Source organism: Schistocerca nitens, chromosome 1 (assembly GCF_023898315.1).
Source record: "Schistocerca nitens isolate TAMUIC-IGC-003100 chromosome 1, iqSchNite1.1, whole genome shotgun sequence".
In the NCBI taxonomy this organism is placed as follows: Eukaryota; Metazoa; Arthropoda; class Insecta; order Orthoptera; family Acrididae; genus Schistocerca; species Schistocerca nitens.
Genome location: NC_064614.1, coordinates 508,388,742 through 508,403,483, shown reverse-complemented (window position 1 = coordinate 508,403,483; position 14,742 = coordinate 508,388,742). Strand labels below are relative to the sequence as shown.

Genomic DNA, 14,742 nt, shown 5'->3' with positions numbered 1-14,742 from the left:
CTGATGCACGACAAGCCCCGTCCGCCTTCTGCTAGACGGACAAAAAAACACTATACAATAGTTGGGTTGGGAAATCGTTGTGCACCCGCTTTATTTACCAGATCTTGCGTCGTCAGATTTTTACCTTTTCCGCTCTCTGTCGAACAGCATTCAAGAAACTTCCTTTCCGAATGAAAATGCGCTCCGGACATGTCTCAATGAGTTCTTTGCCTCAAAATCGCGTGATTTCTACAGTCGCGGAACCAAGACGTTACCCCAGCGTTGAGAGACTGTTGTAAATAGTCAAGAAAAATATATTACTGATTACTAAAATCTCTGTTATGTATATCTATTGTTTAGTTAACTTATGGAAAAACGCTATGAACTTAAGCACCAAACCAATATTTTCTTTGCGTAATTCTGTTTTACCAAAATCGCTTTAGAAGCATTTTACGCAACAGAAACCAAACTTCAAGAATTATTACAATGAAAATATGGAACAAATTATCAAATTTTCATATTCAAAAACTATGAAATGAATAACATTTACAATTCAGCAAACATGTATTGCAAGAGTACGAAAAATTTGAATTACAAAGCTAAGTGTGATGAATGAGCTTGCTTTTGAGAAGAAACTTTCTCGAGAGGTAATGCAGTAGCATTAACAGCCACTCGAGGTTCTTTACTTACATTTAGCTCTTCTCTTTGGGAAAACTGAAAGACTCTCTTCGTGGAACAAGGTTGAAAGATGATGACTCCCTTGTGCACGCTGCCAAACAGTGGCTCCAACAGGTTGGTCCAGAATTTTACCATGCGGGTATACAGGCGCTGGTTCCAAGATGGCGTAAGGCAGTTGAGGGGATGGAAATTATGTGGAGAAATGAAAATATTGTTCCTAAAGGATGTATCTACACACTGTAAACTTTCAAACGTGTAGAATAAAAGATGGATTAAAAAAAAAATAGTGTGCATTTCTTTTGGAGTGACCCTCGTATTTGACGTTTTCCAAGGAAGTCTTATAGGTCCTTTCCTTTTCATGATGTATATAAACGATTTAAGAGACAATCTAAGCAGCCCTCTTGAACTGTTTGCAGATGATACTGTCATATGTATTCTTGTAAGGTCATCAGATGATAAGAACCAATTGCAAAATGTTTTAGACAAGCTATGCGTATTATGGGAAAAGCGGTAATTGACTGTACACAATGAAAAGTGTGAGGTCGTGAGGTCATCCACATGCTTACTAAAAGGAAGCGGTTAAATTTCGGTTACACAATAAGTCACAAAAAGTAAAGGCTGTAAATTCATCTAAGTACTAGGGGATTACAGTTACCAATAACTTAAATTGGGACGATCACATAGACAACACTGTGGGGAAAGCGAACCAAACATTGCGAATTACTGGCAGAACACTCAGAAAATGCAACCGCACTACCAAAGAAAGTACCTACACTACGCTTGTCCGCCGCTCTCTTCTGTAGTACTGCTGCGCGGTATAGGATCTGCATCAGACAGGACTGAGGGCGGAAATCGAAAAAGTTCAAAGAAGGGCAGCTCGTTTTGTATCAACGCGAAACAAGGGAGAGAGTGGCATGGATATGATACGCGGAGTAGTGTGGCAAACATCGAAACAAAGGCGTTTTCCGTTGGGGTAGGACCTTATCATGAAATTTCATTTACCAACTTCCTCCTCCGAATGCGGAAATATTTTGTTGGCGGCACCTAAATAGGGAGCAATGAATATCGTAGTACAACAAAGTAGTCTCCGTCATTCACACACACACACACACACACACACATACACACACACACACACACACACACACACACACACACACTCTTCAGGTAGGAATATCAATAATGTAGGAAAAGACAGATTGCTACCTACCGTAAAGAAGACACACCAAGTTGCAGACAGGCACGATTAAAAGACACTCGCGTATTGCTTTCGGCCACAGCCTTCGTCAACAAAGAGAGACTCACACACACACAAGATTCACACACAAACACAAGCAAGCACACAAACACAAGCAAGCACACCTAAGGCGTGCGTGATGTGTGCTTGGTTGTGTGTGTGTGTGTGTGTGTGTGTGTGTCTTTACTGACGAAGGCTCTGGCCGAAAGCTATATGTGTCTTTTAACCGTACCTGTCTGCAACTTGACGTGTGTTCTGTGTGTGTGTGTGTGTGTGTGTGTGTGAATGACGGAGAATATCGGAGAATATACTACCGCTAGTTATTGTGTCTCCTGTTCCTCTTGCAAATGCAGTGAAAGAAAAAAAATTCATGTATGACTTTACACGAATCCTGATCTGCCTTACCTTTTCTTTACGGTCCTTAAGAGTAAGTAAACGGTGGATGAAGTAGAGTCCTGCGTACAGCCGAAACTTTGGTTCTCTACAGTTCGTGAACAGCTACAAGACTTCATCCTCTTCTCTCTAAGCAGTATCACCTTAGCCCACTTAGTATTTTCGTTCTATTCTTGTAATGGTCAAACTGACCGGTATGAAATCTAACAACACCCTAATGCACTTCTTCCATGTCTGCCTTTAGCTCGGCGGTCGTTGCGGCCCGAGTCAAGTATTCGTGCTGTCTGTGGTTATCAGCCGTATTTTATAATAACATGCAGCTAACAACAAACAACTCATTCTAAAAACGTCAACTCACGTTTAGAGCTTCTTAAGAGAGTAGTTTTCCTGCTCAGCGACAAACAAAAATACTCACAGAGGCAGTAATGTTTTAAGATGTTTGGTTAGTTGGTGAATTTTTTCGTGAGCTAAGTAAAGTTATCTCAGATATAGAGGGTTAACTATCGGGGTCTCTGCGTAGATGGAGGTGCGAGATGAGGAATGTTTTACAGTTTGTGTTCCAGTACTGACAACCCACAGCCGTGCACGACTCGTACAGGTCAGCTGCTATGGTATACATTTTGGCATGGAAGCGGCTTGGATTCGTGAATGCGCATTACGGACATTGACATCTTCAGTTGCGCTACTTATTTGTAGCACAGAGTATTAAATTAATTAAGGCTTGTGATGGTGTCTCATGTTCATTTGCATATTTAAATGCAAATGCAAATACTGTAAATGCAATAATCAAATTCAGTTGAACACATGATAAAATCAACAACACTTCACTACGCTACTATGATGTCTCAACCGTTAGATCGCTGAGGCGAGCAGCAATATGAAACAGAGAACAACTAGCACGAAGTGTTCAGACTCACGCTGACTTTTAACGATTAGTATTTGGGAGCCGGCGATCAATTTACCGCACCCTTACTGTAGTTACTCGACTGGGAGCTCATAACATACTGATTTATGTATGTAGCCAATTAATGTGGAAGATAGCTACAAGCGCGGTCCGAGTTGCCTCCCCACTACGTCAATATTGGCTCTTGAGCAAAAGCGTCTGACGGCAACTGCTTTAGTCCGACCTGAAGAGGATCCCAAATACTAGAGCAACACAGAGTGCTCCTAAAGTCACAGAGCTTTTACACTTAATCACTCCCTTTCTCTTCTAAATACACTATTAGAAAAAAAAACCTCTATTTTCGTCTTTCTTACCACCAAACAGTTATAACACGTGAAGGATGTTGAAAGTCATTCGCAACAGCTGTAAGAGTCCTAAACACTATGCCAGTGAGAATGTAACAAAGCAACAGTCATGACACACCACTTTCATTATTTTCAACGTGCCTGTCAGTGTTTTTCTATAGCAACCCCTGATCACAAAAAAGCAAAAAAAAAAAAAAACAGAAGCTGGGATTTGTTGAAAACTCTATGCAGGTATCGTCACAAGGTCACAGGACTTGATTTCTGAAGTTATGGCTGCAGCTCGTAGCACGTCTCTGGTTGTACTCTATTTAGGATCCCTACTGATGTGGAAGGATGCCAGTTTGCTTATAGTTCCATCGATTTTATAAGAGGTTTATCAGTTATATAAGGGGCAATCAAATAAAAATGAGACACATGGGAAAAACAGTGAGTAAATTGTTTATTATTCCAAAAGTAATCGGCATAACTGTTAATACGTTTATCCCACTGTGAGACAAGACAGTCAGCGCCTCCATGAAAATATATTTGCGGTTGCCTACGGCGCAATGATTGTACCCACGCGTGTATCTCTTCATCCGAAGCAAAGCGGCAGCCACGAATGTCTTGCTTTAGAGTTCCAAAAATATGGAAACCACATTGAGAGAGATTGGAACTGTATGAAGGATGTGTTCCCAAGTTTGTTTTAGACTACAGTATACAGGAAATCTGAAATTAAGTGATCTCTTACGTTGTTTCTAAATGTGTCCTTTTCTATTGTATTGATTATTTGCGATAGCTTCAGTTATACGCATAACCGAGCATTTACGCGATACTTATCGGTTTACTAAAATAGTTTCATTTCACAATAGCAGTCACATTTTGTGTATATGTAACTATTTATATCTCTCAATACCAACCCTGTATAGTTCTTCTTAAACTACATAGTTATTTCACAGACGTGTAGTAGTGTTTTACGTATTAAGTAATTTGATTTACTTTGGCTGTTATATCTTGGAAATGACATTTCAATTAACCCGACAACTCTCTTCTGTAACATTCCTAAACGTATATCTTGATACTCTGTTCGAGACTTCAGCTCTCTGATAATACGCTAGCGGGGAAAATTTTTATTGCGTGTATTCCTGTCATGTTATGTACTTATTAAATGTAACGCCCAGGAAGTTTTACTTCTATGCTTCTCATAGAAATGAGTCTCCATGTTTAAGATAAGTATAATTCGACTGTACTGACTATTTGCGTGGATCTGCATGAACGCTGTCTTGCTTGAATTTACAAGAAAAACATTCTCAGTGAATTAAGTAACAACGCTGCTTTGTATTTAGAGAACTCTTATTCATAGTATTTTTATGGTTCAAATGGCCGGCCGCGGTGGTCTCGCGGTTCTAGGCGCGCAGTCCGGAACCGTGCGACTGCTACGGTCGCAGGTTCGAATCCTGCCTCGGGCATGGATGTGTGTGATGTCCTTAGGTTAGTTAGGTTTAAGTAGTTCTAAGTTCTAGGGGACTAATGACCACAGCAGTTGAGTCCCATAGTGCTCAGAGCCATTTGAACCATTTTTTTGAATATCACACACATCCATGCCCGAGGCAGGATTCGAACCTGCGACCGTAGCAGCAGCGCGGTAGCGCACTCAAGCGCCTAGAACCGCTTGGCCACAGCGGCCGGCAGTATTTTTATCGAATGTGTACATCAGTTTAGTTAAGTGTGTTTTGTATACATTGTTACACTACCATTTGTCATTGGAGGCATATAAGTCACGTACAGAATGAAGAGGAGGGGTCGTTGCACTGCCCCCTGAGGTTCACCACATTTGAAATGATGAACACTTTATTTCACACTTGCGTTGTATCATCCATTTCTTGCTTTGTTCATTTCACTGGTATGGGTTTTCCGCAAATGATCTTATGTTGTCAGTTGCTTCACCACTCATTTTGTTACAACAAAGTTTTCGTTTTAGTTTCGTACAGGCCAAGAACGTGTTATATCACATTGCGCAAATTAGCTTGTAATTTACCCCAGAAAAAGGCTCCCTTTGCTTCGTTTTTAGTGATAGTTCTGATGTACACATTCCAGTTGCTTATAACCTTCACAGGTAATGCAATTTCGTTGTGGAGTGCTATTTATTGCTTTTAAGCACGGAATACAGTGTTATCAAGAAAGTACTTCAATGTAGCAGCGTTTCGTCGTAGATCCGTATCAAATACGAGCGGCAAGTCAGATCCACAGAGTGTAATGATGTGGTTCGGTGTTTCAGGTCTGAACGACAAGTGCACGGGCGGTGTGGAAGGCGTGTGTTACCTGGAGCTGGACGGCGCCAACCAGCACGTGCGCTGCGCCAGCAACGGCACCTGCGCCTGCGAGGACGGCTACGTGCCCGACTACCTCGTCATGAGATGCAGTGAGTATCGCAGGCGGCGCTACGGTGTCCGGCCGTCGTGACACTCCGTGAACGTGCTGCCGCTGCGCGTTACACTTACTGAACAGTTCAGAAAAGGTTTTTCACCACCCACATATCTGCGAATTTATGTGGCCTTAGATTAAAGATAGTGTTGCTGCCTATCCCCAATGTTGTTCAATCTGTACATTGAGCAAGCATTAAATGAAACTAAAGACAAATTTGGAGTAGGAATTAAAGGACTTGGAAGAGCAGTTGAATGAAATGGACAGTGTCTTGAAAGGAGGATATAAGATGAACATCAACAAAAGCAAAACGAGGATAATGGAATGTAGTCGAATTAAATCGGGTGATGCTGAGGGAATTAGATTAGGAAATGAGACACTTAAAGTAGTAAAGGAGTTTTGCTATTTGGGGAGCAAAATAATTGATGATGGTCGAAGCAGAGAAGATATAAAATGTAGACTGGTAATGGCAAGGAAAGCGTTTCTGAAGAAAAATTTGTTAACATCGAGTATAGATTTAAATGTCAGGAAGTCGTTTCTGAAAGTATTTGTATGGAGTGTAGCCATGTATGGAAGTGAAACGTGGACGATAAATAGTTTAGACAAGAAGAGAATAGAAGCTTTGGAAATGTGGTGCTACAGAAGAATGCTGAAGATTAGATGGGTAGATCACATAACTAATGAGGAGGTATTGAAAAGAATTGGGGAGAAGAGGAGCTTGTGGCACAACTTGACTAGAAGAAGGGATCGGTTGGTAGGACATGTTCTGAGGCATCAAGGGATCACCAATTTAGTACTGGAGGGCAGCGTGGAAGATAAAAATCGTAGAGAGAGACCAAGAGATGAATACACTAAGCAGATTCAGAAGGATGTAGGCTGCAGTAGGTACTGGGAGATGAAGAAGCTTGCACAGGATAGAGTAGCATGGAGAGCTGCATCAAACCAGTCTCAGGACTGAAGACCTCAACAACAACATTAAAGTTCAAGAAGAAGAAATAAAAACTTTGAGGTTTGCCGATGATTTTGTTATTCTGTCAGCGAAAGCGAAGTATCTGGAAGAGCAGTTAAACAGAATGAACTGTATCTGTAAAAAAAAGGAATAAGATGAAGATCAACAAAAGCAACACAAGGATCATAGAATATATCGAATTAAATCACGCGATGAAGAGGAAATTAGATTAGATAATGAGACACGTAGAGTAGTGGGTGAGTTTAGCTATTTAGGCAGCAAAATAACTGATGACGGCCGAAGTGGAGAGGATATAAAATGTAGACTGGCAATGGCAAGAAAAGCATTTCTGAAGGAGAGAAATCTGTTCACATTGAATATAGATTTGAGTGTTAGGAAGTGTTTTCTGAATGTATTTGTCTGGAGAGTGAAACGTGGACGACAAGCAGTTTACACAAGAATAGAAGCTTTTGAAATGTGTGATACAGAAAAATACTGAAGGTTATAGGGTAGATCACGTAACTAATGAGAAGGTACTGAACAAAACTGATAAGAAAATAAATTTGTGGCACAACCTGAATAGCTGAAACGATCAGTTATTAGTACACATTCTAAGATATCGAAGGATTTAGTTTTTGCTGGAAGTGTGGGAGGTAAAAGTCGTAGAGGGAGACCAAGGGATGAATACACTAAAGAGGTCCAGAAGGATGTAAGTTGGAGTAGTGGTACGGAGCTGAAGAGCCTTGCACAGTATGGAGTAGCATGGAGAACTGAAGATCACAACGCAGATTAAAGGGGAGCAGGAAAAGACTGTCATTGGTCATTGCCATAACGGTGAGACTTACAGAGAGGAAGCCGGTTATTTAAAATTATCCAGTAAGGTATCTTCCAACAGTTTCAATTTACATTTCCTGAGCATAAACCTAATATTTCCGTATGGGCTCTACCGAACTGTTCTGGTCATAGCAGAGTGTCCTTGCATTCTTTCTTTCTTTATCTTCTGTTAGGTCCACTTGTTAAGATTCCTGTACGCAGGACCAGTATTCTAGTATTGGCCACCATGGAGTCTGTTTCGATGTCTTATCAGTAGGTTCACTGCATTATTCGTGACTTCTAGACTACTCGTGGCATACGTTCTTTCCGTGTCGCATCCTTGCGTTGTACTAGCGCTGAATTTTGAAGGATGCGACAGGCTTCATACGTTTGCCACTGGTGGTCAGATCTCACACCATCGAGTTCATGCTCTTGTACATGCTCAGTACTGTTCACTCAACTAAATTTAATGAGAACTACTATCCAGTCTATCAAGTGCAAATATTGCCACGTTGTGGCAATATTTTTCAGAATTGAGCAATGTCAGAAAAAAATTTAATTCAAGGTACCTATCAACCATTTTGGTGGTTTTTTCGTAGATTTTTAACCATCCCTCAAGTTTGTATAAAATGCAAAGGGGATAAAAGCTCTACCGACATAACTTCAGAGATAGTTCAATAATGATTGTTAAGTGATTTGATCCAAAAGGCCTGTGACCTCCAGTGGTAAGCTAACGAGTTAATTTAATGTTAATATGTTAAAATTGGAAATTTGTGGCAAGATCTTATGGGACCAAACTGCTGAGGTCATCGGTCCCTAAGCTTACGCACAACTTAATCCAACTTAAACTAACTTACGCTAAGGACAACACCAACACACACACCCATGCCCGAGGGAGGACTCGAACCTCCGACGGGGGGAGCCGCGCGGACCATGACGAGACGCCTCAGACCACGCGGCTTTAATACATTAAACGAAGAATAGTTTTAACACCATCAAACATGTAGTTTATGTTTAAAATGAATCAGTTAACGATTCACTTTTTTCTGACAACAGTAATGTTACATATTCAGGAACACCTGTTCAAAATTTGCTACAAAATAATGGGGGTAACAGAAAACTCTCAGGAAAATCACGTTCACATTTGTACTGTATGCACTCTTTAAAATGCTCCTTTCTCCCCTGTTTACAAAAGACGGTATAATGACATTCTACGTCCTGCCTTACAAGCTAAATAATCGCAGAAAATCATTCACAAAAATGTTTGCAGTAGTACAGAAGTATCACTTCTGGACATACTCTTTGATCTGAGGAAAAAATTAGTCAAATTAACATTTGAAATTGAGATAAAAACGGAAAGAGAAAGTCTAGGAAAGTTGATTGTGTTGACAATGAGACAGAAATACTGGTAGACTACTGAACGAGAATAAGTCGTCTGGACGAAATGGGGATAATAATCATAGATGAAGTTTAGGCTTAATATGTCTCTGGAACACGCAATTTCATATGATGAATAGAAAATTATTCTCACTGATCAGATATCGTATTCAATAGTGTAGCTTATTGGTTGCTTGAAGCGCTGGCGTCGCAGTGTACAGGTGACTCCGTGATGCTGTACCAATTTGAGGTAAGGGAGCCGACACGGTAACGACAGAATCGGAAGTACAAGCGAGAATCGTTCTGATACGGTGCCTATAACAGGGCATACATGTAATGATGTTGCTGTGATTGTAGCATAGGCAACTTTCCGAGATTCATAAATTTAGACAACACTGTCCGTGGAGCGCAGCGATCTGGTACTAATTTTGATTAAAACGGCTTTTCTTTATTATGACCGTTTTCGGCATGTGTTAAAGCCATATTCAGAATTTTTTTTGGGGGGGGAGGGGCAGGAGGGGGGGGGGCTATGGGCTATGCCTGTTGCTGGCGAGTCCTTGGTTTTTCACGTGATACTACGATGCCGAGCACAGTGGCCAAGCGGTTAGAGGCGTCATGTCACTGACTACGCGTCCCCTCCCGCCGGAAGTTCGAGTCCTTGGGTGTGTGTGTTGTTCTTAGGATAGGTTAGTTAGTTTAAGTAGTGTGTAAGTCTAGGGACCGACGACCTCTGCAGTTTGTTCCCTTAAGAACTCGCACACATTTGAACATTTTTTGTACGATCGTGTTATTGCTACCTCTAGTTATTTTGATCAGACTTTTCGAGGTGATAGTATGGACCAAAACAAGAAAAAAATGGCCAGTAAATACTGGCACTAAAATGTACACTTAAGAGCTATGAGCACTTAGTATGCCTTTTAGAGCTTATGTTTACTAGACCCCTTTTGTTTTCTTTGATCCATACTACCACTTCTGAAAGTTGCTTACCCTACTGTCTTAGCAACAATAGTACCTGTACATCTGTCACACTGACAGAGGTATCGAAACGATTATCGTTTACAATATATTTTTCATAATTTTTTTTCCTAATGCGGGACCACTGTCATAATATATTTCTTTAAAGTCAGTACCACCATTAGACTGTTGTTTATTTAAGTGTTACATTTACACTTACACAATCATGATTTCGGATTCAAAGTGCCATTATCAAGTGTTTTAAGTGTTATAAATTGCCTAAGATGGCATACTGTCGTATTAAAATACACTATTAGACACGTTGTCTAAGAGTCTTAGAGTCTAAGAGTGTTAGACAATTTGTCTAATAGTGTATTTTAATACGACAGTATGCCATCTTAGGCAATTTATAACACTTAAAACACTTGATAATAGCACTTTGAATCCGAAATCATCATTGCGTAAGTGTAAATGTAACACTGTAAATAAATGGCGGTACTGACATTAAAGAAATATCGTTTATAACTTGTGACTCGGTTGTTTCCGGATCAGGTTCCCTTACCTCAAACTGTTACATTCACCCTTCTCTGCCATCCCTGGAAGTTTGCAACACCATCATGGAATCAGCCTGTATAACAAAAATGCGCTGGAGTATGATAAATAATAACCGCACACATCAGGCTATAGCGCGATGAATGTCGGACGTTGTGTTCGTGTTTGCAGATTCGGCCCCGCGGCTGGAGTGGCTGTCTCTGAGCTGCTTGCTGGGACTGTTGGCGGTGGCGCTGGCGTCGTAGGGGCAGGAGCGGCCCCACAACGCGGGACGTGCGCCGGACGGCGTGTGACGGCTGTCTCAGCAGCTACACCTGTCTGGACAGTACTGCTCCCGACAACACCAAGCACAGCGTAATCGCCTGCGAACATTTCATCATTCATCACATTACTACTTTTATTATTTAGAAATGGTACAATATAGCTGTAGGGTTTTCGTATATGTACACTAAGGAAATCATGTGGCGCAGGTAACGTTGTATGTTTCAAGACAATAAAATTTTTGTGGAATAAATGTGAACATGGTGTTGGTAAACCGAGGAACATCCTCCACCAACAGACCTCATATCTTCAGTGTGCAGGGTGTTTCACACAAGGCCTGGCACGACAACCGAAACCAGGGAAGAGAGTTCCGATCGCCACAGCGTTATCAGCGGCATGAGATCGAACGAGTAAGTAAATCGGTTACCTATTTTGCACTTCAAACTGATGTGCCGTTAGTATCTCCTTGTGAACCTATGTACGAATTCAAATGGAAACGTTGCAAAGTAGCTGTAGTGCATAGACTAACCAGTTCAGATGCTGTTGCTCGATGTCAGTACTCTTACAGCTCACACTATTTACGCGTTTTCGTCAGTATTACTAGGACAGTTCCTGTCGTCAAAAACATGTCGTAATACTATCAAAACAGGGTGGCCGTGCGTGCAGTTGCGTCGTCCTGCATGAAAAATCCGCAAGTATTTTCGATAGTTACACTGCCTGACAAAAAAGTGAAGCTCCCAGGATGTAGGGTGGGGGAAGAAATGAAGCTTAACGGGTTCAGAGGGAATGCGATGTTGTTTCAGTAACTTAAGAACCGAGTCAAATAGACAAAGAACTTGTTGCACCCCCTCTGGCCTGGATGCTTAGTTGGAAGGGTATCATAAAGCCGTTGTTTCCTCTCCCGAGTAAAGATGAATTGTTGTAGCTGGTCCTTGATATCCCCAATGCTGGCACGGAGTTGACATCCGACATGGTTCCACACATGCTCTATTGGGGACAGATCTGGGGTAGCGCTGGCCACTGAAGTGGGGCAAGATTACGCAGACATTTCATAAAGATAAGTCCCACGTATGGACGAGCATTGTTCCTTTAAAATCGTTCAAATGGCTCTGAGCACTATGGGAATTAACATCTGACGTCATCAGTCCCCTAGAACTTAGAACTACTCAAACCTAACTAACCTAAGGACATCACACACATCCATGCCCGAGGCAGGATTCGAACCTGCGACTGTAGCGGTCGCGCGGTTCCAGACTGAAGCGCCTAGAACCGCTCGGCCACACCTGCCGGCGACAATCCACACACAAGCCGTTTGTGTTATGGTGTTTAACGGCATCCCTACGCATAGAACACATACACTACTGGCCATTAAAATTGCTACACCACGAATATGACATGGTACAGACAGGAAGAAGATGCTGTGATCTGCAAATGATTAGTTTTTCAGAGCACTCACACAAGGCTGGCGCCGGTCGCGACACCTACAACGTGCCGACATGAGGAACATTTCCAACCGATTTCTAATACACAAACAGCAGTTGACCGGCGTTGCCTGGTGAAACGTTGTTGAGATGCCTCGTGTAAGGAGGAGACATGCGTACCATTACGTTCCGACTTTGATAAAGGTCGGATTGTAGCCTATCGCGATTGCGGTTTATCGTATCGCGACATTGCTGTTCGCGTTGGTCGAGATCCAATGACTGTTAGCAGAATATGGAATCGGTAGGTTCAGGAGGGTAATACGGAACGCCATGCTGGATACCAACGGCCTTTTATCACTGGCAGTCGAGATGACAGGCGTCTTATACGCATGGCTGTAACGGATAGTGCAGCCACGTCTCGATCCCTGAGTCAACAGATGGGGACGTTTGCAAGACAACAACCATCTGCACGAACAATTCGACGACCTTTGCAGCGGCATGTACTATCAGCTCGGAGACCATGGCTGCGGTTATCCTTGAAGCTGTATCACAGACAGGAGCGCCTGTGATGGTGTACTCAACGACGAACCTGGGTGCACGAATGGCAAAACGTCATTTTTTTCGGATAAATCCAGGTTCTGTGTACAGCATCATGATGGTCGCATCCGTGTTTGGCAACATCGCGATCGAAGCATATTGGAAGCGTGTATTCGTCATCGCCATACTGGCGTATCACCCGGCGTGATGGTATGGGGTGCCACTTGTTACACGTCTCGGTCACCTCTTGTTCACATTGACGGCACTTTGAACAGAGGACGCTACATTTCAGATGTGTTACAACCCGTGGCTCTACCCTTCATTCGATCCCTGCGAAACCCTACATTTCAGCCGGATAATGCACTACCGCATGTTGCAGGTCGTGTACGGGCCTTTCTGGATACAGAAAATGTTCGACGGCTGCCCTGGCCAGCACATTATCCAGGTCTCTCACCAATTGAAAACGTCTGGTCAATGGTGGCCGAGCAACTGGCTCGTCACAATACGCCAGTCACTACTCTTGATGAACTGCGGTATCGCGTTGACGCTGCATGGGCAGCTGTACCTGTACACGCCATCCAAGCTCTGTTTGGCTCTTTGCCCAAGCGTATCAAGGCCGTTATTACGACCAGAGGTGGTTGTTCTGGGTACTGATTTCTCAGAATGTATGCACCCAAATTGCGTAAAAATGTAATCACATGTGAGTTCTAATATAATATATTTGTCCAATGGATACCCGTTTATCATCTGCATTTCTTCTTGGTGTAGCAATTTTAATGGCCGGCCAGTAGTGTAATTCCCTACCTAGTCCGTCTGCTGCTAGTCTCCAACCAGTGGTGTGGGATGACATAGACTGTTCCAGGGCCGGCCGAAGTGGCCGTGCGGTTAAAGGCGCTGCAGTCTGGAACCGCAAGACCGCTACGGTCGCAGGTTCGAATCCTGCCTCGGGCATGGATGTTTGTGATGTCCTTAGGTTAGTTAGGTTTAACTAGTTCTAAGTTCTAGGGGACTAATGACCTCAGCAGTTGAGTCCCATAGTGCTCAGAGCCATTTGAACCATTTTGAACTGTTCCAGGGAATTCTTTATTTGTTTTCGGATGGCAAGTGTGGATGTGAATTGGTTACGATGTGACAGGTCCACGATACGCTGATCTTCCCTTGCGGTCATCAGACATAGTCACTGGAAACTTGACGGTTATGCCTGCCCTCAAGAACTCATCCATTCCAACACCGGGTAGCTGCCACATCCGAATGCCCCATGAATCTGGGTATTCCACAATTGACCAGGCGGATAAATGGAGACCCACACTAAACCCCGTTTCAACTCCGTCAATTGTTGTCAACGCTATCTCACACGAGTACTCGACGTCTCCGTGTCCTTCCCAGTGACCACTCAACCTCTGACGCCGTTCATGCCCTTTACGTACAATACCAGGCGTGATAACGACACTGAACACTAACGGCACTAACACATTCTGGTAGCCCTTCTAAGTGACGCACAGAATTGCATTTACATGTCTGCCAATACCATTTAGGTGTACGAAGTTACGTTTACATCCCACCATGTCCTGTGGGTGCTTCAGTTTTTTGTCATACAGTGTATTGGTTTTCTGGCAAAGGATTTAGAAAACATTGTTGACGCACCTATTAGAAGTTATGGTTTGGTTGGGAAAGACCAGTCCAACAATTCGTGTTGTTCTAATTGTTCGACACATTTCTGTTTTGACATCACACAGGGGCTCTTGATGTAACTACTGGTTCACGTATCCTAGGTTAGGTTAGGTTAGTGTTTAACGTCCCGTCGACAACGAGGTCATTAGAGACGGAGCGCAAGCTCGGGGTAGGGAACGATTGGGAAGGAAATCGGCCGTGCCCTTTCAAAGGAACCATCCCGGCATTTGCCTGAAACGATTTAGGGAAATCACGGAAAACCTAAATCTGGA

General features: G+C 42.7%; 1 protein-coding gene across 1 annotated transcript in view; it reads left to right on the top strand.

Moving 5' to 3' along the window:
* LOC126253092 (uncharacterized) overlaps window positions 1-11,094 on the top strand; it is a 44,715-nt gene extending 33,621 nt beyond the window's left edge. The window contains exons 4-5 of the mRNA XM_049954199.1: window positions 5,790-5,933; window positions 10,752-11,094. Coding sequence (XP_049810156.1) covers window positions 5,790-5,933; window positions 10,752-10,825 — 218 coding nt within the window. The 3' untranslated portion in view covers window positions 10,826-11,094. The remainder of the gene's footprint in view (window positions 1-5,789; window positions 5,934-10,751) is intronic.
* The last annotated feature ends 3,648 nt before the right edge of the window (window positions 11,095-14,742 follow it).